This window comes from Lotus japonicus, chromosome 4 (assembly GCF_012489685.1).
Source record: "Lotus japonicus ecotype B-129 chromosome 4, LjGifu_v1.2".
Taxonomy (NCBI): Eukaryota; Viridiplantae; Streptophyta; class Magnoliopsida; order Fabales; family Fabaceae; genus Lotus; species Lotus japonicus.
Genome location: NC_080044.1, coordinates 78,829,541 through 78,855,514, shown reverse-complemented (window position 1 = coordinate 78,855,514; position 25,974 = coordinate 78,829,541). Strand labels below are relative to the sequence as shown.

The 25,974-nt window shown below is 35.9% G+C and overlaps 6 protein-coding genes across 7 annotated transcripts; 4 read left to right on the top strand and 2 right to left on the bottom strand.

Annotated features, from left to right (window-relative positions):
* The first annotated feature begins 207 nt into the window (after positions 1-207).
* Positions 208-1,652, top strand: LOC130715402 (protein DOG1-like 2). Its single transcript, XM_057565501.1, has one exon. It carries the CDS (start codon positions 456-458, stop codon positions 1,302-1,304), a length of 849 nt encoding a protein of 282 aa, XP_057421484.1. The 5' UTR covers positions 208-455; the 3' UTR covers positions 1,305-1,652.
* Positions 1,653-4,534: 2,882 nt separating this feature from the next.
* LOC130711679 (uncharacterized) lies at positions 4,535-9,075 on the top strand. The gene is made up of 4 exons (XM_057561393.1): positions 4,535-4,748; positions 4,947-5,898; positions 7,925-7,999; positions 8,717-9,075. The coding sequence occupies exons 2-4, from the start codon at positions 5,017-5,019 to the stop codon at positions 8,831-8,833; spliced, it is 1,074 nt and encodes a 357-aa protein (XP_057417376.1). The 5' UTR covers positions 4,535-4,748; positions 4,947-5,016; the 3' UTR covers positions 8,834-9,075.
* A 609-nt stretch (positions 9,076-9,684) lies between these two features.
* LOC130711677 (aldehyde dehydrogenase family 3 member H1-like) lies at positions 9,685-14,046 on the top strand. The gene is made up of 12 exons (XM_057561390.1): positions 9,685-9,890; positions 10,057-10,158; positions 10,298-10,547; positions 10,673-10,741; positions 10,943-11,039; positions 11,510-11,716; positions 12,254-12,369; positions 12,455-12,559; positions 12,631-12,797; positions 12,881-12,971; positions 13,115-13,264; positions 13,506-14,046. The coding sequence occupies exons 1-12, from the start codon at positions 9,733-9,735 to the stop codon at positions 13,743-13,745; spliced, it is 1,752 nt and encodes a 583-aa protein (XP_057417373.1). The 5' UTR covers positions 9,685-9,732; the 3' UTR covers positions 13,746-14,046.
* A 290-nt stretch (positions 14,047-14,336) lies between these two features.
* Positions 14,337-14,696, bottom strand: LOC130713418 (uncharacterized). The gene has a single exon (XM_057563186.1). It carries the CDS (start codon positions 14,694-14,696, stop codon positions 14,337-14,339), a length of 360 nt encoding a protein of 119 aa, XP_057419169.1.
* An 822-nt stretch (positions 14,697-15,518) lies between these two features.
* On the top strand, positions 15,519-19,741 carry LOC130711678 (aspartic proteinase Asp1-like). Of its 2 annotated transcripts, none has more exons than XM_057561391.1 (9): positions 15,519-15,712; positions 15,938-16,158; positions 16,794-16,911; positions 17,172-17,395; positions 17,788-18,012; positions 18,138-18,276; positions 18,761-18,961; positions 19,053-19,125; positions 19,420-19,741. In XM_057561391.1, exons 1-9 carry the CDS (start codon positions 15,704-15,706, stop codon positions 19,527-19,529), a joined length of 1,320 nt encoding a protein of 439 aa, XP_057417374.1. In that variant the 5' UTR covers positions 15,519-15,703; the 3' UTR covers positions 19,530-19,741. The 2 variants fall into 2 exon arrangements, with proteins under 2 accessions (XP_057417374.1, XP_057417375.1); XM_057561392.1 differs by having other exon boundaries at positions 15,519-15,757.
* Positions 19,742-20,350: 609 nt separating this feature from the next.
* On the bottom strand, positions 20,351-21,930 carry LOC130711681 (protein ATAF2-like). The gene is made up of 3 exons (XM_057561394.1): positions 21,670-21,930; positions 21,267-21,547; positions 20,351-21,166 (listed from the first exon to the last, which is right to left on the bottom strand). Exons 1-3 carry the CDS (start codon positions 21,827-21,829, stop codon positions 20,696-20,698), a joined length of 912 nt encoding a protein of 303 aa, XP_057417377.1. The 5' UTR covers positions 21,830-21,930; the 3' UTR covers positions 20,351-20,695.
* Between the last annotated feature and the right edge of the window lie 4,044 nt (positions 21,931-25,974).

The following is a 25,974-nucleotide window of genomic DNA, read 5'->3' as shown; positions in this document are numbered from 1 at the left end:
ATAGCTATGCCATACACTATATGCAACTTGCTTGTTCTTTTCCCCTTTAGGGAAAGCAAAGGCACATGCCCTTTATTTTTTTAATCTCAAAGTCTTATCCACAATTATTATACATTATGTCAGCTTCCTTAACTCCAATGTCTTCTTTCACTATGTTCACATTGCAAAATCTACAACAATCTATATAAAATACCACCTTTGTTTTCCAACCACAGTTTTCTCCTTTCACCTTTTCAGCTCAAATACACTGAATCAATCAAATTGCCAGCCAGTTCCACAATCCAACGGCGAAGTTCCTGATTCAGAAATCAGAAAACCGCCAAAATATGTTGCAACCCCACTTGCAATAGGTTCACCCTCTATAAAAGCATGATGGACCATGGACATTGCTCTATTGGTTCATGCTTTAGTCAAACATTGACTAACAAGAAAAGAGTTAGTTTATAGCTATAGCTATGTCTGTGGCTCCAAGCAGTGCCTTGTACCTTTCACATATCAGTGAAAATGGAAACTCTGAGGATGGGAGTTTCCACAAGTTTTTTGAGCTATGGCTGGCTGAGCAGAACCAGCACCTGAAAGATCTTTCAGAAGCTGCTGATGAATCAAGTGGGGTTGTCACAAGTGAGAGGGTTCAGGTACTGGTTGAGAGGGTGGAGGAGCATTATGAGCTCTACTACAAGGCAAAATCAAGGTGGGCAAAGCAAGATGTCTTAGCCATGCTGACCCCATCATGGAGGAGCACCTTGGAGGAGTCTTTTCTCTGGATTGGAGGGTGGAGACCCAGCATGGCATTTCACTTGTTGTATTCAAAATCAAGCTTGCAATTTGAGGCAAGGTTGAATGATCTGATGCAGGGGATGAAAACATGTGACCTTGGAGATCTTTGTGCTGTTCAGCTTTCTGAGCTTGATGACATGCAGAGGAGGACTATTAGGGAGGAGAGGGAGCTCACTGATGTGATGGCAGAGCACCAGGAGACTGTGGCTGATGCTCCAATGGTAGAGCTATCTCATGTGCTCACTGAGATTGTTGGAGGAGGGAATGAAGGTGGTTGTGATAACAAGGAATTGGAAGAGAGGGTTGAGTCTGCTCTGGAGCCAAAGGTGGAGAAGCTGGAAGAGATTCTTCAGAAAGCTGATAATCTGAGGTTGAAGACACTGCAGGGGATTGTTGGCATTCTGACTCCACAGCAGGCTATTCATTTCTTGATTGCTGCTGCTGAGCTGCATCTGAGGTTGCATGAGTGGGGGAAGAAGATGGATGCAAAGAAAGGGAATCATCAAGGCCTTGATTCAACTATTTGAAGATTACAGCAGCACTTGGAATCAATCAAAGAGAATTGGGTGGAGGGTATCTTGGGCTAGCTTGGAGTTTATGTTGCTATTTTTACACAGAACAAGCTGAAGGAAACATGAAGAATAAAAGCAGCCCTTATATATCTTCTAGGAAGCTAGGAATAACATCAAATCAAATTAATAGCATGTTTGGATCATAATATTTTTCACCATATGAGTTTTTCCTTAGAATTAATTTTGGCATTAGAATTAATTGTGAAAAGATTTCCAAATATGTATTAGCTTAAATTAAAGAGGCTTAAATTTAAAGCCTGAACTATATCATGAAATAAACCAGTGATCCTAACTTTGATTCAATTTTGAAATTGCAGTTTTGGCTTTGTTTCATATCAGACCATAAAAAATCTGCTTCATTAGTCACTCATATGGTTGACATTGGAGGATTAATAGAAAAAAACATTGGCAATCTTTATTTTGCAATCTGCCAAAATGGCAATCTGAATTTGTGGGCAAAAATCTTCTATTTCAACTTGCAAGAAGGACAATCTTTGAAGTCTAAGAATTGATGGGTCTCCAAATATATATTATTTTAAGAAACTTATGATGTAAGAAACATGGGGGGTGAGGAATACCAAAAAAGATGTAGAAAACCTACTCTTGTCCACATGTTGTTTGAGGGCAGTTTCCATGACTAAAGTCTAAAAGGGATTTGAAGTACATGATATGTCAAAGGCAAAAATTCACAAAGTATTCATGATTTCTGACACAGCTTTGCCAAAAATAGCAACAAGCAAGGAATAGCAGATAAACCGCAATCAAATTGAAAAGAAAAAACGGCATAAGAATGTGTTTACACATAAAATAAATAAATATATCTAGTGTTCAAATGACTTAGATTAGGTATTTTTGGGCTTGTGGTGTTCTTAAAAAATTTAAATGCCCACATTACCTATATATTTCAATTTCACATTCTGACCTAACTCCAGGTAGCCTTGCAAGATTTCCCTGGAATTGATGGAGATTTTCCCTTTGCCTAAGTGATTTTGAAATTTCAGTATCAATACAATGACATGCATGCCCACTTATTGCTAAAAAAGGTTTATTAAATGTACTACTCCACTCAATTGAATATGAGATTTTTATTGTATAACTATGATGTTATTTACTTTTCTTAAAGCGCTAATTCATTCGTAAATATGACACTTGTGGTGTATTATGATTTTTAATCATCACAAAGTGTAGAGTAAAAAAGTTCCAGAGTAAAAAATTGCCACAAACAACAAATGTGCCGGTGTTGTGAAAATAACGGTGTACACAAATATTTTTTTTCAAAGAAGAGGAGAAACTATTTTTTAGTAATTTAACAATTTGATGATCATTACTATTAATTATTAATTGTATGCCAACGACTACTATTTGATTGCACCATGGTGAAACAGTTTTCAACTGCCCCACCGAAGCCAAAACCAACTTTAGATTCCAACTTACACAAAGTTGTTTTTAGTTTAAAGAGAAGTCTCAGATTCAAATTTCTGTTAATGTTAATGTAGTGTTAAATAATTATTTTGAAGAGTGTCGCCCACTTAAAACAATGCTACCCAACTTAAATAATATTATCTGAATAAAAAATGCATACAATTGAAAAAAAAAATTACTATTATGCTGAAAGAAGTCACGAGTGGACTGGGCCAGCCCAGAAATTTCATATGACCTGATTGAAATAAGATGAGACTTGCAGTTGCAGGCAGCTCCGGCGATAACATTGGTTCAAGTCCCAAGATTCATCTTCTTCGTTGTCGGTATCACCCACCCTCATCATCTCTTATCTTATTTCCATCTTATCCTCTCTCATAATAAAGTTTAATAACTTAACACAAAATTAAAAACCAAAAATATCTCTCTCTCCTTTCCTCATTCACTAATAACGTTATTAGCACGTTATCCATTACATATACTCCATCCGTTCATAAATAACTGACACTTTAAGGTTTCTACACACTTATTAAGAAATACAATTATTCTATTAAAATTACTCATTGTGTTCCAATATTACCCTTTATCTCACCTGCTCATAAATTTTCTCATCATTTTACACCATTAAATGAGACTTACTTGGTTACTCCACTCATTTAGTGTACTCCTTTTCATACTCCTATATCCAATGTGAATTATGAAGATAAACCTTCGTACTCCATATTCTCTTTTCACATCTGTGTTCATTAAAAAAATTATGCTAACTCATTTACTCATGTCTTTTGGTTGCTCCATATTTCATGTTTTCAATAAAAAAAAAAACTGTTGAACTCTTTACCTCCCTCCATACATTTGGATGTTAAAAAAATTCTGGCTCTAGGAGTAGTTTAAATTAAAATGTGTTTACCTCCATAATTTTCAATTGCTTCCCACCATAATTTTTGAAACATAATTTGTGGCTCTATTTATATAAGAAATCTGAACATAAAAATAGTGTTGAGATATTCTACTTTTATTGGTTTAAATATTGGAATGGATACACCCTTTCGTTTGCCATCTGAAGTAGTAATTGTTGACATTGGAATTGGTTCAAGTAATTTACTCTACTATTATGGGAACCATCAACAATTTATTCTTGGATAATTGTGTGGGTAATTAAGAAGAGTTTTAATTGGAGGGTAAAATAGGTAAAAATAAATAAATGCACTCTTGAATTTTGTAAAGTGTCAATTATTTAGGAACAAAAATTTAACCAAAATTATACCAGTTATTTAGGAACGGAGGGAGTACGTGATATGATACGATATGATTTTATCCCTTTTGGTTATTAAACATTAATTAATTACTATTATTAATTTGGGTAAAAAACAAATACGGTCACGGTGGATTTGCATTTCAGCCCACTGAAAAATACTACTAGTAAAATGACGAAATATAGAATAGGAAAATATACCAAAAAATAAAGAAAGACACGTACATCACATGTCAATATGTCATGTATAAACTGTCAAAAAAAAAATATATGTCATGTATAAGCCAGAACATCTAGCATAATTGATAAATAGATAATTGCGCTCATTAGGCATGATGTTCAAATTTTCATTGCTAAGCAATAAGTATGAAGAAGAGTTTATTGAGATTGAGATTTATTTACTTAACGTGATCTCCGACTTCAATGAAATTAATCTCATGATTGCTAACAGATCGTATTATAAAAAATAAAAAATAACTATAAAAGGAGGGAAAAGGACAGAGAGAGTGGGTGTGTCAATGTGTAATAGAGAAAGTGCCAAAGTATTAAGAGAGTAATAAGCACTGCACTGAAAAACAGTAACTGCTGAAGGAGAAGAAGAAGAAGAAGGAGAAGGTAATAGCATGTGAAAGTGATGCACCAAAACCTAGCGTAACGTGTAACTCACAAAAACCAGTTCTAGCTCTCAATTCCGTCACGCCTCGTTCCAAATTCAATTCCAATTCACAGTAAGATACACAACTCTCCTTTTTCACATTCCATTTCAATTCAATGTCGTCCTTCTTCTTCATTCCTATGCGATTTCTTGTAACTCAAATTCATCATTCTTCAATTTACGTTTCATAGAGTTCATTCAGGTTTCAATTTTATTGAATCTGTTTCTTCATAGTAAAATTTAGGCTTTTGTGATTGTTTTATTGAACCAGAATGGGACTATAATCCTGAATGCTCAAACGGTGTGTTTCAAATTCAATCTAAGGATAGAATTTTGATCAGATGGGTGGTGGAGAAAATGTGTCAGCAATGCCAAAGGAAAAACTCCGTAATGAAAGCTCCTCAAGTGTTGAAACTGGGGATTTAGAATCTCACTCTCGCCTTAGCCTCGAGAAGGAAGTAGCCTTGGAAAGTTGCCGGGTATGCCAGTGTGCTGAATCTGATAAAAGAGGGGATGCTGCCCTAGAATTTCTGGGCATCATTCCAGTTTTAGAGAGCAAAGGGGAAGAAGTAGGGTCTGATGGCGTGGGGATTGCGAAAGATAACCGAAATGTTGAGAACGAATCTCGGGTGGTGGAATTTGTTAGCCCGGATGGCGAGGTTTTCGTTTGTAAGAGTGATTTGGAACTGGGGTTGTCTCATCAAGATACGTTAGTTGAGCTCGGTTGTTGTTGTAAAAATGATCTTGCGTTAGTACATTATGCGTGCGCGCTTAAGTGGTTTATTAACCATGGATCTACAATTTGTGAAATATGTGGACATATAGCGAGTAATATCAGAATATCTGACTTCAATAAGGTTGTTAGTTCTTTGAAGGAGTACGAGGCGTTGAGGGAAAGAACTGCTAGTGGAGGTCCTGGTCCTGCACAGGCTCATGGAAATACTGGTGTGGATCCTGATGCTGTGGCTGCTATCCGGAGGCAACGACTAAGTGAAATTGCACTGTGGTTTTGTCCTCACAATAGCAGCAATGTTAACAACTTTAGCAATGTGGATACAGTTTCACAGGTTGTTTCGGAGCATCCTTTGAATATTGTCATCGAAGATGCTGGCCCTGCACAGAATCCTGCTACTAAGTGGGCTGTAGAAGGCACCGGGATCCTGCTTGCTACGGGGCTGCTCACTATCACCCTTGCATGGCTTATAGCTCCTCGTGTTGGAAAGGTACATAGAATTGAATATCAATTGCATTGAGTACCTAAAAAGATACTAATATATCTGTATGGAAAGTTCTTGCCTAGATGTTCTTTGTTTGCATGTGCCTACAATACATATGCATTCACAGACCCTTGCCATGTTTCTATGTAACCGTTTTCAGTTTACCTTGAACTTGTACATTTACAAAATAATTGTAGGCTTATATTTTCAGAACTTTGTGATAGAAACGTGCTGCATGCATTGAGTCAGGCATAATGCTTTATATGGTGTTCACGAAGTGAATCCTAGGAGACCAAGCTGAGATTTGCATTCAATTGAACATACCATATGCGTTACAAGTCGCGTATTAAATACATGGGTCACACTTTAACCCTAATGCATAACCGTACCCCCATTACGCGGCTGTAGGTGCCATCGACCCGGTGACGTGTTTTGAATTATTCAAATATTACATGATACAATGAACTACCTAGATTCTAGATAGCTCACTTGATAAGTTATGTTGCCTTCACGAATGAAATCGCCCACTTAAATGTAAAAGCCCAGTCACCTCTATATCCTTTCATCTGAACTCGGCCTGACTACTGGACTTTCGGACCTCAGTCAGTAATACCAGCCCACATGGTAATTGTTCACTTTCCTCATTTAAATGAACTCCTATACAAGGGTTACTTCTCAGTCTGAACATACCATTAAGATTTATCTGCGAGAACCTCATTTATGTATTAAAAACGTGATAAAACCTGAGTACAATTCAGGGCTATAGAGAGGAGAAAGTGTTAATCATTTTAAAGTTCATGAGTCAGATTTTGCTTGTGGTATATATTTTGAAATATGTTCATTTTTATGCTTGGTATTATAAGCCCTTCATTTACATACAGTCCTTATGAGTCATGATATCAAGTAAAATGGATCTTGATTTCTGTTTTATATATCGTGACTAGAAAGTATGAGGTAGGGGTAGAATACATGGCATGCCAACCAAGCAATCATTTCAACTTACTCTAGCTCTTGAAAATTGATTTCCCAGGGACATGTTTCTTTTGTTACCACCTTTTCCTATTAGTTTGGGTGATGATGCTGGGATTGTTTCTTCTATAGAGGCCTGTCCTTTCCTTTTTCATCACTTTACCTTGCATGACTCACATTTGAATGACAGGGAACCTTGTGAAGTACAGTCTCTCTGTTCGTACTTGGTCTTATATATCTCTCACTTTCAGTCCATTGTGGTGGGAGAGTTAGACTTTGGCCTTTATGGAGAGTTCACTTGCATGTCTTTCTTTCTGTTTCTAAGACGCACGCACTTGTAATCTTCAAAGATTCCTTCTTGACAAACCCAAAGCTTCGTCCAAGGTCGAGTCTTTAGTTTGGATGATGTCACATGACACATTTAATTCAAAATCACTTGTTGCAACTTCGTTGACCTCACATCTCACTTTTTCTGGTGTAATATGTGCAAATCTAGCTATGAAAAAGTATGTCACTTGTTGTTGCAATGCAAGGTCGGCTACATTCCTTTGGAACAATCTTTTTTGAGCCTTAGGGAACATTAGTTGCGTGCCCCCACACTATAAGGCTTGAACATTTTTATGGGTTAACTTTGAAGTATGTCTCTTTCAAGGTTTTGGCAAAAACATAGAGGCTAAAAGCCTAAAACGTTTTGTGTGCCTTTGTTGCTATTCCTCAGTTTATGTGGCTGCAGTGTAATGCTTGTATGTTTAAGGGTGCTTCTGACCAAGTAACTTGATTTGGTTGCCTCCTTATGGCTACATCAAGAGAGTAGCTGCTTACTACTCATGGGCTCATGGCTTCTTCAAGAGAGTTACAATTTTGGATGGGCAGATTGATAAGACAGCCTTATGGCATTCCTAGCTTTTTTCTAACATTTCTTTGTATATTATCATATACGTTTGGTTTTTTTGGGTTTCATTCTTGTTGTATTTTGGATTATGGTTATATGTCTGGGTTGCTTCCTCCCTGTTGATTTTGATAAAAAAGCACATGCCTAATACAACCTATATTTGTTGTTCAGAAAACTGCAAGAGGTGGTCTTCATATCCTACTTGGAGGTGTTTGTGCTTTAACAGTGGTGGTTTTCTTCCGCTTTGTAAGTACTTTATCTTCCTTTCTTTGGTTCTCTGTTGCATTTTGTTAAAGAAAATTGTTATAAACTTGGTTATTGCTGGCTGGTTAAAACTTGCTTGTGGTTAAAAATAATTAGATACAAAACCCGCACATTGTATCAGTAACTTAAATATCTAGCATGAGAAAGCAAAGCCTTTGTCAATGATATTTGGAAATTTATTAAATCTTCTCTCCATCCACCAATGGAAATAGATATGGAAAAACTAGTGGAGGCAGAAATCACTTAGGTATGTGTCATCAATATATTATGTAAAATTAGGTATAACAACTAATTAGTTTTAGATACTTGAAAAAATGTGTAACCGATGGTTTTCTGATATAACTAGCTTGATGTTCTTAATCAAAGAATTTAATTTTCATGCAATCAGTCTAATTATATCATAAAAGAAACTAAGTTAGCTGAAAAGTCAGGTAGGAAATGAGAATTGTGGATTGTCATTGAAGCAGTAGCTCAAGAGCCCTCATAGCGTGACTGTATTTTTGTTCAATCTCAACCAGCTCAGAACTTTGAAAAATTGAGTGAATTATTTCCAAAATTATGATAGCAGGAACTACAAAAACAAAATATACATAAGATGCTTGATCTTAGTGGGCATATTTCTGCAAGTTTTATTTATTTCAATTCTGGTGCTAATCAGAATCTAATTATTTCTCTTGTATATATACTGTGTTATTGCAGTTTGTGCTCACCAGAATCAAGTATGGACCTGCACGATATTGGGCAATCTTGTTCATTTTCTGGTTTCTTGTCTTTGGAATATGGGCTTCTCGGACGCACAGTGCCCATACAACGTGACCCCTTACTACAGCGCTTTAGCATTTTCTCTCAGCCCTCCCCTTTGTCACTCTTGTTTCATTTCCTTGTCAATCCATTTGACTTTTGAGATTGTAGATATTCACTTTGATACAACTTGAGGGTCTATTCATTTTTGTGAAATGTAAATTAACAGTTATGCTGTTACACTCAAATGAGTTAACATATGTATTCTCTGTGTGCTTGGTTAGTTAAGAAACTGCAAACCATTTTCTCTATTCATATTTTATCCTCTCATTTTCTATCTTATCACTTTCTCTCGTAAAACAAACACGCCTTAAAGGAAACCTCGCATTATAAATAATTAAGTCTATTTATGTTTTGAAATGATAAATCAAACGTTATAAACTATTTGGTGGGTACTCAGGTTAAGTGCCAGCCGCCATAAGATTCTTCTCAACACAAGGTTCTATCAGGCTCCAACAGCAGAAACGTAGGTGCTGCTGGTTCTGGTAACCCCACAATCCCATATTTTATTAACTATCTCACCAGAATACAGCTCCTAAATTCTGATTGGATCTCATTTCATCGTAGATTGTCATTTTGCTCACACTAAAGTCTTCAGCTGACACAGTACATAAATAATTGTACCTAGCTGGGCATGATGGGTCCCTCTCTTTGTCCACCTTCGATCATTTTAATGGCTGTGATTGAACTACTGTCAGTGTTGTTGAGTTGCTATTCACGAAAGAGGTCCATGCATACAACGGTCACGATTTACCAGACCCACGTGGGTTCATGTCACATTCTTCATCCTACTCACTATTTGATCTAAGTAAAACGTTTCTCGAATTTTTGGATGTGTCCTCGTGCAATTTTAGTACATGGGGTCAATGCAACTTCATTAAATAAATGTGTGTTATCCTTAACTTGTGTTTTTCATGGCTGAGAACTCATTCGGTTCTGTTATATATACACCTGAACTTGCAAGTTACACAAATCAAATTTATGATCCCTTCTCTTACCCAATTACCAAAGCATTTTCCTCTTCTTGTTTTACCATGAAAAGCCTCTGTCTTGGCCCGTTTCTTGCAGCCAGGTACATCTTTTCCAACTCTTCCTTGTTTACTACTACTTTGTTATTCATAAAATCAAATTCTAACATATGAAAGAAAGATTATCAATAAGAATAATCACCCTCAATTAACTAAGATTTCATCATAGTTGGAAAACCTCTTACTTCAGTTCTTCATATTGAGAAACAGCACCCCAATTGGAAGCAGAGCTTTTGCATACAATTTGAACAGAAAGTGCTTTCGCAAGCAACTTCAGTTCCACTCCAGCTGTGTTGTTTTATCTTCATTCTCGTAAACTCTGTCCCTCCCTCTCTCTCTCTCTCAACCCTGCACATTTTGTTCATATATGGTGTTTTAATTGTAGTTTTGCTCAACTATGTTGTTTTTTTCTATGTGGTTTGTTTGCATGCATATGGTTTATCTTGGGAAGATGTTCTGCAACCGTATCCGTTGCTCCAGAATTAGAATTAGAAGAGAAGAAAACATTTGATGGGGAGAAGGCTGCTTTACTTGTTAGAGAGCTGAGAAAGAGCTTTGATTCAGGCAGGACAAAGAGCTATGAATGGAGGATTTCCCAGTTGGAGGGAATAGCTAAGATGCTAGAGGAGAAGGAGGAGGAAATTATTAAAGCTCTTGATAAGGATCTATCCAAACCTGGATTCGAATCATTTATTACTGAGGTCTTATATTTCCCATTTTATTTCTATCATTTCCCTTTTTTCATGATGGTTTTTAGTATATCCATTTGCCTTGTTACCATCATGGTTACCATCAAATTTACTATGTGTGCACTTTTTTGTTGCAGATTTCCCAGGCAAAATCCTCATGTAGTGAAGCACTTGAAGAACTGAAACACTGGATGAAGCCTGAAAAGGTAATTACTAAGAATAAGAAATGACATTTAGCATGTTTGGATCAACTTATTTTTGTTCAGAATCAGTTCTGGCACTCAAAAGCTACTCATAAAAGCTTATTTCCAGAATTATTTATGGCTTTAGAATCAATTTGTAGAATGATTTCCAAACCTGCTATTAGAGTTATTAATTAACACAAGTTTTCTGTCCCTCTCTTTTAGGTGAAAACTTCAATCACAACATTTCCATCATCAGCCGAGATTGTATCAGAACCGCTAGGAGTTGTGTTGGTTGTCTCAACATGGAACTTTCCTTTGTGTATGTCTCTTTTCATATCAGAACAGCATTTGGTTACAATGCAAAACAGCTTTTCTTTAGTCTAGTGTAGTGGGATTAGACTCTTTAAATACAATACAAGCCCTTATGCAACTTTATTTAGTCGAAATACAATTTCATTATTTAATTTAAGCCTCAAATGCCACAAATCTGTATTCACCCTTAGTTAATTATATCTCTTTTAAAATTCTGTCTGTTCTCTGTATATAAAGTTGACCACAGGTTTCAGGTCACTTGCCAAAACCACCAACAGATTAGAGCTATGTTTATTATACTTTTGCATCTTCATAAAATTTTGCTTTTCATAACTTTTCACTATGTAATGAGTTCTCAACATCCATACCATTTTGTTACTTTTTGGAATGCTTGCACCATCTAATTTATTGATTTTTTCATCTTCTCCACCATTTCCCTTTTCCATTGATTAATATGGTCTTATTTCCTATCTTCAGTGTTATCATTGGACCCTGTCATTGGAGCCATTTCAGCAGGTAATGCAGTGGTCCTAAAACCATCAGAAATTGCTCCAGCAACGTCATCAGTGCTTGCGGATTTTCTCAAAAGTTATCTTGACAACTCTGCCATAAGAGTTGTAGAAGGAGCTATTCCTGAAACAACTGCACTCCTGGAGCAGAAGTGGGATAAGATACTTTACACAGGTAATTTTTCTTCTAATATCATATCGATATCCTCCAAAATCACACCATATCAAACAGTTTCATCAGTCTCTGAGACAGTATAAAACTTGAAAATTTAAAATACTAGTGTTAATTTTATCAATGTCACGATTGTTGTATTTCCCTCTTTCTGAAGGTGTTTGTTTCTTTTGAGACTTTTGGATAGCACGAGTGCATCATGAACAGACTTCCATCCCAATCTATAAAAATAGTTTCATTCACCTTTTTTCCTTGAGGTGTGTGCTAAGATCCGCTTGTACTAGGCCAACGGATATCTAAACATTTCATTGATAAATGATAATAATCCGCAGTTTGAAATTTCGCTCTATTTTAAGCTGTTTCTGTGTTTCATACAAATGTCTAAATCTAGTAATTACTTATTACAACTTGGATCAAGAAATTTGAGTTGACATGATACATTTGATGATTTTGATTTATAACAAAGTTGTGCTTACTTAGCCTAATTAGCATGCCACCTCCACCAGAAGTTTCCAAGCATAATAGACCAATTTCTTGCAGGCAGTGCTAGAGTAGGTCGCATTGTCATGGCTGCTGCAGCAAAGCATCTTACGCCAGTGGTTCTGGAACTTGGAGGAAAGTGCCCAGCTGTTGTTGATTCAGATGTCAACTTACAAGTAACATCATTTGTTGAATTCGTTACTTATGCATCTGAGATTCTGAGTAGCATATTTTCATGTATAATAACCCTTGAAATCTCAGGTTACTGCTAGGAGGATAATAGCTGGAAAATGGGCATGCAATAGTGGACAAGCATGCATTTCTGTTGATTATATCATCACCAAAAAAGAATTTGCTCCTGCGCTGGTAAGATTGCCCTTATAATACAAATTTCAGCATGCTATTAAAATGTCTCTTGATAAATTGTTAATGGGCAGATAAATGCTTTAAAAGAAGAATTGGAGCAATGTTTTGGGAAAGATCCGATTGAATCAAAAGACATGTCACGTATTGTGTCTCCAGCTCAATTTACACGACTTGCGAAGCTCTTGGATGAGGTATCTGACAAAATTGCTCTAGGAGGTCAGAGTGATGAGAAGAAATTGTGAGTTGTATTCCCATCTTGGTTCTTAAGATTGAAATTATTTGTAACAATATCATAACTTCAATTCTCTCTCTATGTTGCAGAAAGATTGCTCCAACTATCGTATTGGATGTTCCACAAGAAGCTATGATAATGCAAGAGGAGATATTTGGGCCAATAATGCCGATCATCACTGTGAGTACATATGGGACTTGTTGACAAGGAGATAACTCTTCTTGATGCAGGGAAAACATGTTCAAAACTTATATGTTTTTATATGTTTTTATACTTCACATAGAAGTTAGGTTCTTATATCCTTTCCTCATATATTTTTGCAGGTGGACAAGATAGAAGATTGCTTCAGTATAATCAAATCAAAGCCAAAGCCTCTCGCTGCATATCTCTTCACAAACAATGAACAGCTGAAGAAGGACTATGTTGAAAAGATATCTTCTGGAGGGATGCTCATCAATGACACTATTATGCATGTAATTATTCTCTCACTGAAATTTATACATGAAAAATCATCATCTGCTAACACACACACACACACATATTATAAATTTTGCCTAGCTATGATCCTATTTTCATAAATTTTGCTCTCTATTAATAGTGCTCAATCAGTAGAACAAAAATTTTGCTCTCTATTTTCATATTCATCAAAGTTGAAATCAATACTTGTACACACACACATATGAAGATACTTAAGCTAGTTTCACATTGATGCAGGTTGCAACTCGTGGATTGCCTTTTGGAGGAGTTGAAGAGAGTGGAATGGGTTCTTACCATGGAAAATTCTCTTTTGATAGTTTCAGCCATAAAAAGTCAGTTCTTTATAGAAGTTTTGATGCAGATTCATCCCTTAGGTACCCTCCATATACACCTCAGAAGCAAAAATTGTTGAAGGCCATTATCAGTCGCGACATTTTTGCCATCTTTCTTGCTTTGTTTGGAAGCTCTAAAGAATGAATGATGCGTAAGGGACATGTTATATGTTCTTGTTCTCCCCTGTCTATAAATGTTCTGTTCATTTTTAGATATGTATTGACGTGCTATTTAAAAAAATGTTCACAAATAAGGAAATATTTAAACTTTGTCCTAGGCCAGTAACATTAATAATACTGATGCTCCTCTTCCTTATAAATCTCCTCAAGTCTATGAGCAAATCCTATGCCACTTATATATTTATGTCAATTTTGTATTTCTTACACATTGTGTGTGTGTATATTCAAAAGTTTTAGTTATATCTATACCTCTTTATATTGTCACTGATCGTTACTAGACTTCTATGATTGTGGATTTGTGGTCTAGAATTCATTTTAATTTTACTTGCTCTCATGTATTTGATTATAGATGGATGTAACTCTTCTGTTATGTCTATTATTTCCACACAACCTGAAAGTTTAGCTAGTGTCATTTGTTATTAAAGTCAATCTCTATCCCCAACTGAACCTTTTCTATTGGAGAGTGTTAGCTTGGGAGTTGCAAGCACATGAATTAGTTCATGTTAAAACATTGTGTTGTAGTTTTTTTTAGATGAAACGAAATATATACTAAGAGTTAACTCAAAGAACTCAATGCATCCGCGTGAAGGAAAGAAACTAAACCCGGGGGAGCATTCTCCACCCAGTCAACATTTGGAAAATCATACGCTAATTTTGCAACAAAATCAGCCGCTTGATTCCCCGTTCTCCTAATAAAACTGAAATTAAAAGACTCAAAGGACAAAGCAATAATCCGACAATCAGCAAGAACAGAAGCAAAATAAGAAATCTCTTTTTCCCTCCCATGCCAAGCCTTGACAAGCACTTGACAATCGGACTCGAAGACGACACGCGTGAACCCAAATACAAGAGCTTTACGGAGTGCCCAACGCAAACAAAGTGTCTCAGCCAAGATAGGTGAAGAAGTTGGCGTCATCGGTGATCGGTCCACAAGCTGCAGCCAGCAAGCTTCCCTTTAACATGTTTAATTTTAGGTTAAATGCTTATAGTTTTAATGTTCGATGTTCATGATTATGATTGAGATGGACTTTGGATGATTTTCCAACTAAGTTATGTGCAGTAACAAAGTATGTATTATCCATATTTTTGAAATTTTCGCTCTTATTTGAAATTAATTTTTTGTTAATGATAGAATTGGTATAAAAAAATTTACTTACATTGTAAAAAGAAAACCAAAATCGTTACTAACCAGATTCCTAGACCAGTCTTGATTGACCCCGCTTGCATAGACCCAATCCGATTCAATCTGCCTTGGCCTTAGCTTGCTCAGCCCAACCAGGCAGCCCCACAGTCAAGCGTAATCTGAAAGGGTAGGCCCAAATGAATCAAGAGATAAGGGAGTATTCTCTTCCCCTAAAATCATGCATTGAATTCTCAAACCTTGCTTTTAAATATAGGGTCACCAATCACAGTTGAGTAAGGTATGCACATTTTATATGTACGGTTAGTATGCTCGACCTAGACCAGCGTTAGAGTTTCTTTTACATGTGACATCTTGTCGTTCCAAGAAATCAAAGCTTGAAGTCAATCTACCAATTCGAACCAGGCGCCCGTCAAATTTTAAAAATTATATAATCTTTTTGACAAAAAAAAAATCATATAAATTTGTTAGAAAGAAATGTGGTGTAACAAAAAAAAAATCAGGTGTAATAAAACTGTAAAAGTAACTAATTATTTTTGTTTTGTTTTTTGCTACAATCATTTTCTCATGAAGTCGTGGAAGGAGACAGGGAGAAGTTTCCAAGAAACTGGCAATCACACTGAAACCCGAACACTTGCTCATTGCTCATTGCTTCCTTTTTTCTTCTGCATCAACAGTTAAGGGAGACACAGTTCTGTTCTGTGTAGCATTTGATGGATGTTTCCTTGTGAAGAAGAAAGGAATAACAAAAAACCAGACCATGAGAAGCAATCCCACTTCTAATGCCTGAGGTTGTCCTGTCCTTTCTTCCTTCCTAAACCCAAACTCAATCCAAGGTTGTCATTCACACCAAGTTATGAAGCAAAAGCAATACCTATGATACCTTCATGAACAAGGACAACCAACAACTCTTTCAAGAAGAAACCAACATTTTAACTTTAAACTTAACCAATCAATCTTCAGTTTCTTTTCATTCCTAGTTTGCTAATAAAAAAAGAGCTATTTTGGATTAACAGGGAGAGAAGAAAATGAAGATAGGGAAGGTGGGATGGTTGATGGTGGTGCTTACAATGATGGTGTTCAGCTTGTCCTCTTGTTCAGCTTGGTTTGGTAACAAACACAGACATAGAAGGAACTCTATTCTCCCAGATGAAACCACATCCTCAAAGCCAAGGCTCATGAACTCTGCTGGTTCCTCTGTTGTGTTCCAAGTTAATGGAAATGTTTATCCTGTTGGGTAAGTAAATTCAATTTCCTTTTCTGGGTTGCTTGTTCCTTTTCATGTTTTGGGGTTCACTTGATATCGAAATTCACTACTGGAATATTTCTTTTTTGTATTTTAATTACTAGGCACTTTCTGTTGCTTTAGAAATCTGTTAGTTTACTATTTATATAACAAAAGGAAAGGCATAAACATGTTTGGAAATACTTCTGCAATTGATTCTTCTGCCGGAATCAATTTTAGGTAGAAGCTTTTGTGAGTAGCTTCTATGTCTATGTCTCAGAATTGATTATGATGAAAGAGAAAATTATCGAAACGTGCTATCACATAGTGTCTTGTGGATATTTGGTTTTACGATTTGCACAAAATTCAAAGAGTAAGTGATTCTAGAATATTTTACCGTGAAACCAAACATGCTATAAAACAGAAATGAAATAGAAAAACAGAAGAAACGCTTTCTAGCCTTAAAGTTACAAGAAACTAGCAATCCCACTGAAACCCGAGCACTTGCTCAATGCTCATTGCTCATTGCTCCCTTTTTCCCTTCTGCACCAACAATTGGGATTGGATGAAATAATTAATTAACATTGACAAATGGAAGAAACTTTATATTCTGATGTAAGTTTCACCTTTAATTTCAAAATTTTCAGGTTCTATAATGTTTCTCTCAACATTGGCCAGCCACCAAGGCCCTACTTTCTTGATATTGATACTGGTAGTGACCTCACTTGGCTCCAATGTGATGCTCCTTGTTCCCATTGCTCTGAGGTACTATTACGATGACTATATGGAAAATCCCCACAGCAATTTTTTCTTTATAAATTCTTAAAGAGGCAAAGAATGTGCAGTACAAAATAATAGATTAAAAACCTCATCTTGAATATAGATAGATAGATGGATACATACGTACATGTTTGGAAAGCATAATCAATTCTGAAGAGAAACTTATATGACTAGCTTATAGTGCTAATATTGATTATGAGAAAAAATAAACTGATCCAAAACATTTGTTGATTCTTTTACTTCAGACATACCATCCTCTCTACCGGCCTAGCAATGACTTTGTGCCTTGCAAGGATTCCCTCTGTGCATCCTTGCAGCCCTCTGATGACTACAACTGTGAAGACCCTAATCAATGTGACTATGAAATTGAGTATGCAGATCACTACTCAACCCTTGGTGTGCTTCTCAATGATGTCTACCTTCTCAACTTTACCAATGGAGTCCAACTTAAAGTTCGGATGGGACTTGGGTTCGTTTACTCTGCAAGCTTTGTTTTACCACCTCTCAGCCATTTTTACTTTCTTTGTGTGTGCATGTTCTATTAAAATACTGGTGTTTCTGCAAGCAAAACCATTCAGGAATGACTCAAATTGTTTTCATCTTTATTGTCTAACAAATTTTATGAAGTCCAGAAATCATGAGAATTTGAATATATTCTCCTTGGATAGTACATGCCTATTTCAGAAAAAAAAAAAAAAACACCTCTATTGCATGATCCAACATTTGGTATATACTATATACAGAACATATTTGATGATGTTAACCTAACATAGACTCATGAAGATTACAATTTATGCCATATTTTTGTTAAGAAATTCTTAAGAAGTTTCTTATGCACCTTTTTCTGATTCCTTTCAACAGATGTGGATATGATCAGGTTTTTTCACCATCTTCATACCACCCCTTAGATGGAATACTTGGGCTAGGTAGGGGAAAAGCCAGCTTGATATCACAATTGAATAGTATGGGATTGGTGCGAAATGTAATTGGACATTGTTTAAGTTCTAAGGGAGGGGGATATATCTTCTTTGGAAATGCTTATGATTCTTCTCGAATGATTTGGACTCCGATTTCATCTATAGATTCGTAAGTACACCTTCGTAAATCAGATCCTAACTTAATGAGATAAGGCTTTTGTTACGTGTTACGTGTATTTTAATGACTCGTAATTCTATCTGCTGATGTAAAATCCTATGTGTGGTTTGTTTCAGCAAACATTACTCAGCAGGGCCAGCTGAACTTGTTTTGGGAGGAAGGAAGAGTGGGGTGGGAAGTCTTACTGCTGTTTTTGACACTGGGAGTTCTTACACTTACTTTAACTCTCAGGCTTACCAAGCATTACTTTCTTGGGTCAGTTAAAATCTCACCATATTTCCCTATTTGAAGTATTTCTATAAGTATGAGGCATTTCTGCTAAAGATCATGTAAATATCATGATTCAAGATTCAAAATTGTATGAAAAAATTAAAGGGTGAAATATGTTTAGTCCTTGATGTTAAGCCATATTCTGTTATATGCACCATCATTAATAGCATGGTTAGATCAAATCTTCTTTTTTTCAGATTCAATCCTGAAACTCAAATGCTAGAAAGTTGATTTTGACTTTAGAATCAACTGTAGAAGGAGTTTCTAACATGCGCAAAATAGTTTTGATCTAATGTCTAGGAGACTAAAACAAGATATTTGAAAATGAGAGACCAAAATCAAAATTTCAGACCTTTATAGAGACTGAAAACATACTCAACTTAAAAATAAATGAAGTACTTTCTTCAGTAATACCAGAAAATATTGGCTGGTAACTTAAGTTGGTGTTTTGTTTAATTTTCAAATGCAGTTGAAGAAGGAATTAACTGGAAAACCCATAAAAGTAGCACCTGATGATCAGACTTTACCTGTCTGCTGGCACGGTAGAAGACCTTTCAGAAGCATGAGTGAAATCAAGAAATACTTCAAGCCTCTAGCACTTAGTTTCACCAATGGTGGAAGAGTTAAAACTCAATTTGAGATCCCTCCTGAAGGTTATCTGATAATATCAGTGAGTTCTAACCTACAAGTGTCTCCTATCATATGTAACATGCATTTCATGTGTCATGTGTGAATGCTAACTATTTGTTTTGCCATGCCAGAACTTTGGGAATGTTTGTCTAGGCATTCTAAATGGCCCTGAAGTAGGGTTGGGGGAACTGAACCTAATTGGAGGTGAGAACTTTGTTATGTTGTCACTTTTTATTTTCTTCTGCTTCTCTCCTTTTGGATAATGATTAATGAATATTGTGTGTGTTTGGAAACCCTTCTACAATTGGTTCTGAAGACTCTTCAGAATCAATTCTAGAGAGAAGCTTGTGTGTTTAACTTCTAGATTTCAGAATTGATTCTGATGAAAGAGAAACTGATCTTAACATGCTAACCATTACTAGCATTACAATTCTTCACTTTTCCAACAAAATGCTTCTTAAACTCTGCATTATACAAGTCCTGGTGTTGTTTATGCAGATATATCAATGCAAGACAAAGTGATGGTATTTGACAATGAGAAGCTGTCGATTGGGTGGGGAGCTGCGGATTGCGACCGTGTTCCAAGATCTAGAGATTTTAGTATTTGATCATAAAAAAATGCTTAATCCACACATGCATAGCGTTGCTATCATCAAGAGGATGGATAATGACCTGTGCTTTATAGAGCAGGGTGATAACACTACTTATGTATTGTCTTTATAGAGTGTATGATGTCTACTTGCTTATGATTTGTGAATACTTATTCAACCTTGTGTATAACATATTGCTGTAGAGTATAGAGATCCAGATATATTATTTATTTCCTTCTGGTTAGAGAAGTAAATTGCCATAACACATTAGCTTCACTACATTGCTGTGTGCCTGTGACTGTGAGGCATTCATTTAGAACTTGAAGGGAAAAGACAATTTCAAAACACAGTAACTCTATATGCTACGCTTGGTAGCTTCTTACTATAAGTGATAACTAGACTCTCATTCACAGATCCAAATATGCTAAAAGCAAATTTATGCAAGATAGAGACATGCATCAATTATTCTTTAATTAGGTGGCAGGTCTCATGCAGCTTCCTTTTGAACGATGTCAGGATCATTCAAGTTTGACTGCTGAAGAAATAGATGTACTTATCATGTAAACTATATACTATTTTCCAACAGGTTTCTGTTTTTCTTATAATGTCATTTTCCTTCATAGATATGTTAGTTTTAAGGTTCAAACTGTCAACCATGGGCATAGAATTCTGAGGCATATGCTGTTCCACACCATTCCAAAAGCCTCCTTCCTCTCAACTTGGTATTTTTTAGACTTTTGAAAAGTCTAGTTTAAAGCAGACATAGCCTGATCTGACCACTTAATTTCCTTATATCAACAAGTTTAGCCTTACCACTACTATATTTCTGCGAACATAACTTTTAAACTGAATCATTCTGAAATATAACTAAAAAAAGATATATTATACATATTGTTTCATAACCATATAAAAAAATCCTAACACAATACCATTGAAACAAGAATCTTCTACAATATCCTAAAATGACTATTTGGATCTTCAATTCTTCACCCCATTTGAGATCAAATTAACTGCTTATTGTTCTAGTTTCAAAAGATCTCAATTTCCCTGAATCAATCAAATAACAGCCAACTTCAACAATCCCCACCATTGTGTGAGGCATCACTTCCATTAGTCCACTTGCAGTAACAGTAGTTAGGTTGGTGTGAATGGAAACTTGTGGGTCACTTTCATAATTTCATCCTCTAAGTGTTCCAAAAAGAATATGAATCAAAATGTGAAGAGAGCTGGTTCATCTGGTACTGAACCTGAGGGGCAAAAGGGTCATCCACCACTGCTGACATGTTCATGTTCATGTTCATGTTGTGATTGTTGGTGTTATCCATTATTAAATTCATATCAAAATCAAAGGAGGCTGCAACTGGGTCAAGCTCATTCCACTTGATCTCACTCTGCACCTCCTTGCTGCACGTGACCTCCGGCGACAGCACGTGCTCCTCCGTGCAGCTGGAATCCGTGTGCAACCTTGGAACCGAATCTGATGTATCCGTATACAGCTGGTGCTCATTCCTGAAATCATCATGGCCATACATCTTAATCTCAGGCTTCATCTCATGATTCTCCTCAGAAAAATGATCCATCACCCCAACCACACTCTCATATTTCTCAATCTTCCCTTTCTTGTTGTAAATTCGACACAACACCCAATCATCAAGCTGCAATCATCAAAATCAATCAAACCATGTCAACCATTGAAAACAAAAAACATCAAATTTTGACCATTTTTTAAGAACTTGGTGAGATTCAGAGACATACCCTTAAATTGTTGTTGTTTTTCTTGGTGGCAGATCGATCAACATTGGCAAGACGATACTCATGCATGATCCAATTAGTCTTCACACCTTTAGGTGCTTTCCCTGCATAGAAAACCAGCGCCTTCTTGATCCCCAGAGTCTTCGGTTTTCCGATCGGCTTATCCGCTCCGGTCGCCTTCCAGTACCCGGTTCCAGCAGCCCGGTTCGGCCGTGAACCGTTGGGGTACTTCCGGTCCCTGGGAGTGAAAAAGTACCATTCCTTCTCACCGTAAAGAGCCATATCTGTATACAAAGTAACAATGGTAATGAGAAATTGCTCTGTTTTTACTCTGTTTTTACTCTGTTTTTGTTTATTGGTTGAAAATGAAAATGAATGAATTTGTTTGAAGGGGAGGGAAAATTACCTGGAAGCTGCCATGGATCAAACTTGTAGAGGTCGAGTTCTTTGATAATGGGAACATTGATGGGTTGAGAAGCACACTTGGCACACAAGTAGTGTTTGACAAGTTCATCGTCAGTGGGGTGGAATCTGAAACCAGGTGGTAATTCCAATGCACCTTGCATTCGTGTGGGTTTGAGTTTTCTTCTTCTTCTTCTTCTTCTTCCTTGTGATGACTCTGGTTTTTGGTGGCGGCTTGAAAGTTCGAACTTTTGAGAGAGGGAGCGCGTGGTGTTTTATAGGGTGAGAAAAAGTGTAATTGACACGTGGGTTTGAGAACCCTCGAAGTTCGAGATGGACACGTGGCGGAACAGGAGTGGATGGTCGGGGACACGAGAAGGTGATTCTGTCACGGCTTGCGTCATGTTTTAAACCGGGTTTGGGGAAGTGAACTGTTATATGGTAGCGGCTCTGTCGTTATCGGTCGACGCAACAGGATTATGGTTCATGTTTGTAGTGCTCTGCAGCCTCCAACATTTCTTGCTCTGTCCAGTTCTACCTTGCCACATGTGCCTCAGCTTGACCGTTCAATATAAAGCTACAATCATTTGATCGATTGACAATATATTTTTGGAAAATCGGGCGGCTCGACCTACGTAGAAAGGGTTAGTGTCTTAGGCGGGTTCATCTCTTAGGACTTAAACGAGACCCTTACGAGTTGGACAAGCCTTATTGTGAAAGGTTAAACTTCAATTCAATGAGACGAGTTTCATTCATTCTTATTTGTATATTCTTTACAGTTCTAAACCTTAGACATGAAAGTGTTAAGTCCATGCAAGAACAATTTTTAAATGGTATAAATGAAGAGATGTGATAGTAGAAAAAATAAGTTCAGAAAATTAAAAGTAAATATAAGATGAAAGAGAAAAATGCAGTGTATAGCTCTATTAACAACATCTGAACCAAACAAACACAAATCAATCAACGCTACATTTCAAGCGAGCATATTGTTATTATTAAGCCTTAATTACTTAATTATATAAGCAATAAAAGGTTATAACACTAATACTAGTAATTAATAGAGATCATAAAATTAATCATAGTTATTAAACTCAGACATGACTAATAGATATCCGACCGATAAGCCATTGACCAGGACTATGACCAGATCAGTTTTCATGTTGGACCAGACATATTGTCAAACTGGTCAAACTTACCATGAAACAGTTAATCTTAAATTCAACTGAAAACGTCGATGGTCCAACTGTGTCGATCTTAAATAGTGACTCAAAAACATAGGTATTCAAACTCAAAAAGGGTCACCAACACTTTGTCATTGATGTCTTAAAATTCACATGAGATTCACAAAAATATAAGTATCACTTTCAATTTAATTAGCTGAACACTCATGAATTTTAACTAATCAATGAGAAATTATTGATAAAATAATGTGGGAATGAATGAGTGTTGTTAGCTATTCTCTTCAAATTATAATAAAATGCAAGAATAATCTACCGGCCTCTCAAAAATTGAACATTCAACTTAGAGTTCAAACATCTACTTTCTAGTTTATAACGGTTTACCATATGTGGCCCAGGCGATATAACTAATATTAATTTTCATTAATTAATATATTAATAATTTTAACATCACACATTCTGATTAATTAATTTATGCTAATTCATAAAATATCTAACAAATTACACGACCCGCTAAAAGAAAACACTTCAACATGAATGGCGAGAAGTGAGACAAACTGGATTTGAGAGCAACAAATTTGACAAAGAATGTTCTTACAAAAACATATACAAAATCTACAATCAACCAACAAACTGCGGAAGAAGCTCAAAGGGTTATGTTAAAGAAAAGACATCTCAAATCTAGTGTTGCTGAAATTGTTCTTATTTTATTTGTGTTGTATCTAAACAAATAGTAGTGTATATTAATATGAGAAAGTTATATATTCTTGGGTTGGTTTATGTAAAAAATCTTAAAATCAAACATACACTGAATCTGCTCGATCCAATGTGATGTGGTGCGTGACCTAGGCGTACGTGGACAAGGACGTTGGTCTAATGGGGAAGGTACCTCGATGCTACCTCGCAAAGGCTTTATCTAAGACCACTCGATAATTCCTTCCTTTTTTTCTATTAAAGGAATATCATATTAGTGTTTCATTGCTTTAGAATTGACCACAAATTATTAACCTTTTTGGTTTTCCTTTTCTTGTCTTTATTATCCATTTTCAATTTGGCCAGCTCGGATAGATCCATTCCCCTTTGAAACTCCTTTGACTTCTATTTTTTCTTCCATTAACCCCCCCCCCCCCCCCCCCCCCTTCTAACCTGTAGTATGTTTTATCCTCCTTCCCTAAAAAAAAACCTGGAGTAACCGCTATTATTCATTCACATTTTCACTTCATTTATACTTTTGTTTTATATCTATTTTTCATCTCTTTCAATTATATTATTTATCACATTTTTACTTTTTGATTAGGATCATTTCAAGTGTAAATTCGATCTATTAATTTTTTTTTTAATTTTGTGTCTATCTCTCAAGTGTCTATCTCTCTTCATATACTCATATCTCTTTGAAAATATATAAAGAGTGAAATTAACTCAATAGTTTACTTGACATTGTCATATACTCATATCTCTTAAGATAATCTTAATTATAAATCCCTTATTTCCTTTTTTTTTCCTTCTCTTCACTCTATTTCACTTAATAAAACTTAATTTTAAATTAAAACATGAATAAACATTCATTCAAACTTAAATCACAACCCTGTGTTTTAGTGTAGGTTGATTGTGAGTGACTATGAACCACTTGATGTATATGAGAATTTATCTGACAAACCACACTAAAAGGTACGAATAATTAATAAATTTAAACAATGAAACGCTTGTGCTAGTTTGTCAGCTTATGGATGATTTGTAAAAGATTCTCCCCATGATCTATTGGTCTTTGAATTTTATGTTCAGTCCCTTAGTAGAAATTATTAATTAATTAATTATAAAATGGCGTCTACTTTCAAAACTTGAGCACCAAGGTTGCTCTGTACATGATCGCAGCCGGCTCTTATTCAGGGGTCGAAAGGGACTTTTTTCCCACTTTCCCCATTTGCTTTGAAAGCAAGACTTATCTTGTCTGCAAAACTATGCAATTCCAATTAATGAATGATTTTGCTGAAGCTTAAACTTATATAATCACTTTTACGGAGTATAGTTTACTGATGACAGTAGATACTGCTAGATTAACAATCTAACATCATACTTGGTTATGAGATATTTATTTTAAAAAAACATAGTTTAGTGAACATGGTAGAGGAACATCATTGTCACTCGTGAACCTAGTTTAGCAAGTTGGATATAGCTAGAAGTCCAAGAGATATGAACATTTATTCTCTATAGTAAATTAGTTTGACACCTTCTGGGAAGTTTCTTCATCTCTCACACAGTAGCAGTAGTTGCCATTTTTGACCTCACCTTACTGCTTGTCTCTCATCCTTGTGCACTAAGGGACCCAATTTATTAATTTAATTACTGCATGTTTACTATAAACCAATCAGCTTTAGCAAACTTTCAACCAAGGCCGGCCCAACATTAATTGAGGTTTAAAACAAATTTTAAAGTGAGACATTATTACCTAAATGAAACCTAAAATAAACTTTATTTTTGGAGGCCTGTTTTGCTTAGTAAAAAAATATTGGGGCCTTTTTTACTAAGTAAAAAAAATTATTTTTGAGGCCTAAAGCCTTGCTTGGGTGACTTTACCCTTTGGCCGACCCTGCTTTCAACTTGGATTAGCATCTTGTATAATGTTTTTTTTTCCTTTGACTGGATGTCATTATCTATTTGAGAAATTGTAGCTGCCCCTTCAACAAATTTCTCTTTCAGGTATTGAACATGTGTTCTCATCCTACCACTACACGTTCTTATTGATCATCTTGTATATGTTTGAATTAACTTTTTGAATTTTCAGAATCATTTTTCTATCATAGAAGCTAATTGTAGTAGTTTTTTTCTTTTCTTTTCTGAGAACTACTCTCCTAGAACTGAATTTACCTAGTTTCTCTTCTTTTTGGTAAAAAATTTACCAAGTTTCTAAATATACATTTAATAATTAACGGGGCCTGGTCCGAATAATCACATCGATTTTGATATGGGCTATATGTTGAGTACAATGGACAAAAGTCCCAGTTTTTTTGTGTTTTTGCTCACCAAACAAAACAAAATTCTAATCATGAGCCCACTTAATTGGATACACAAGGGGTCACATGAGGTTTCTTCTTGTGAGCAATTCCTTGGTCCAAAATAGTTGTGCTTTGCTA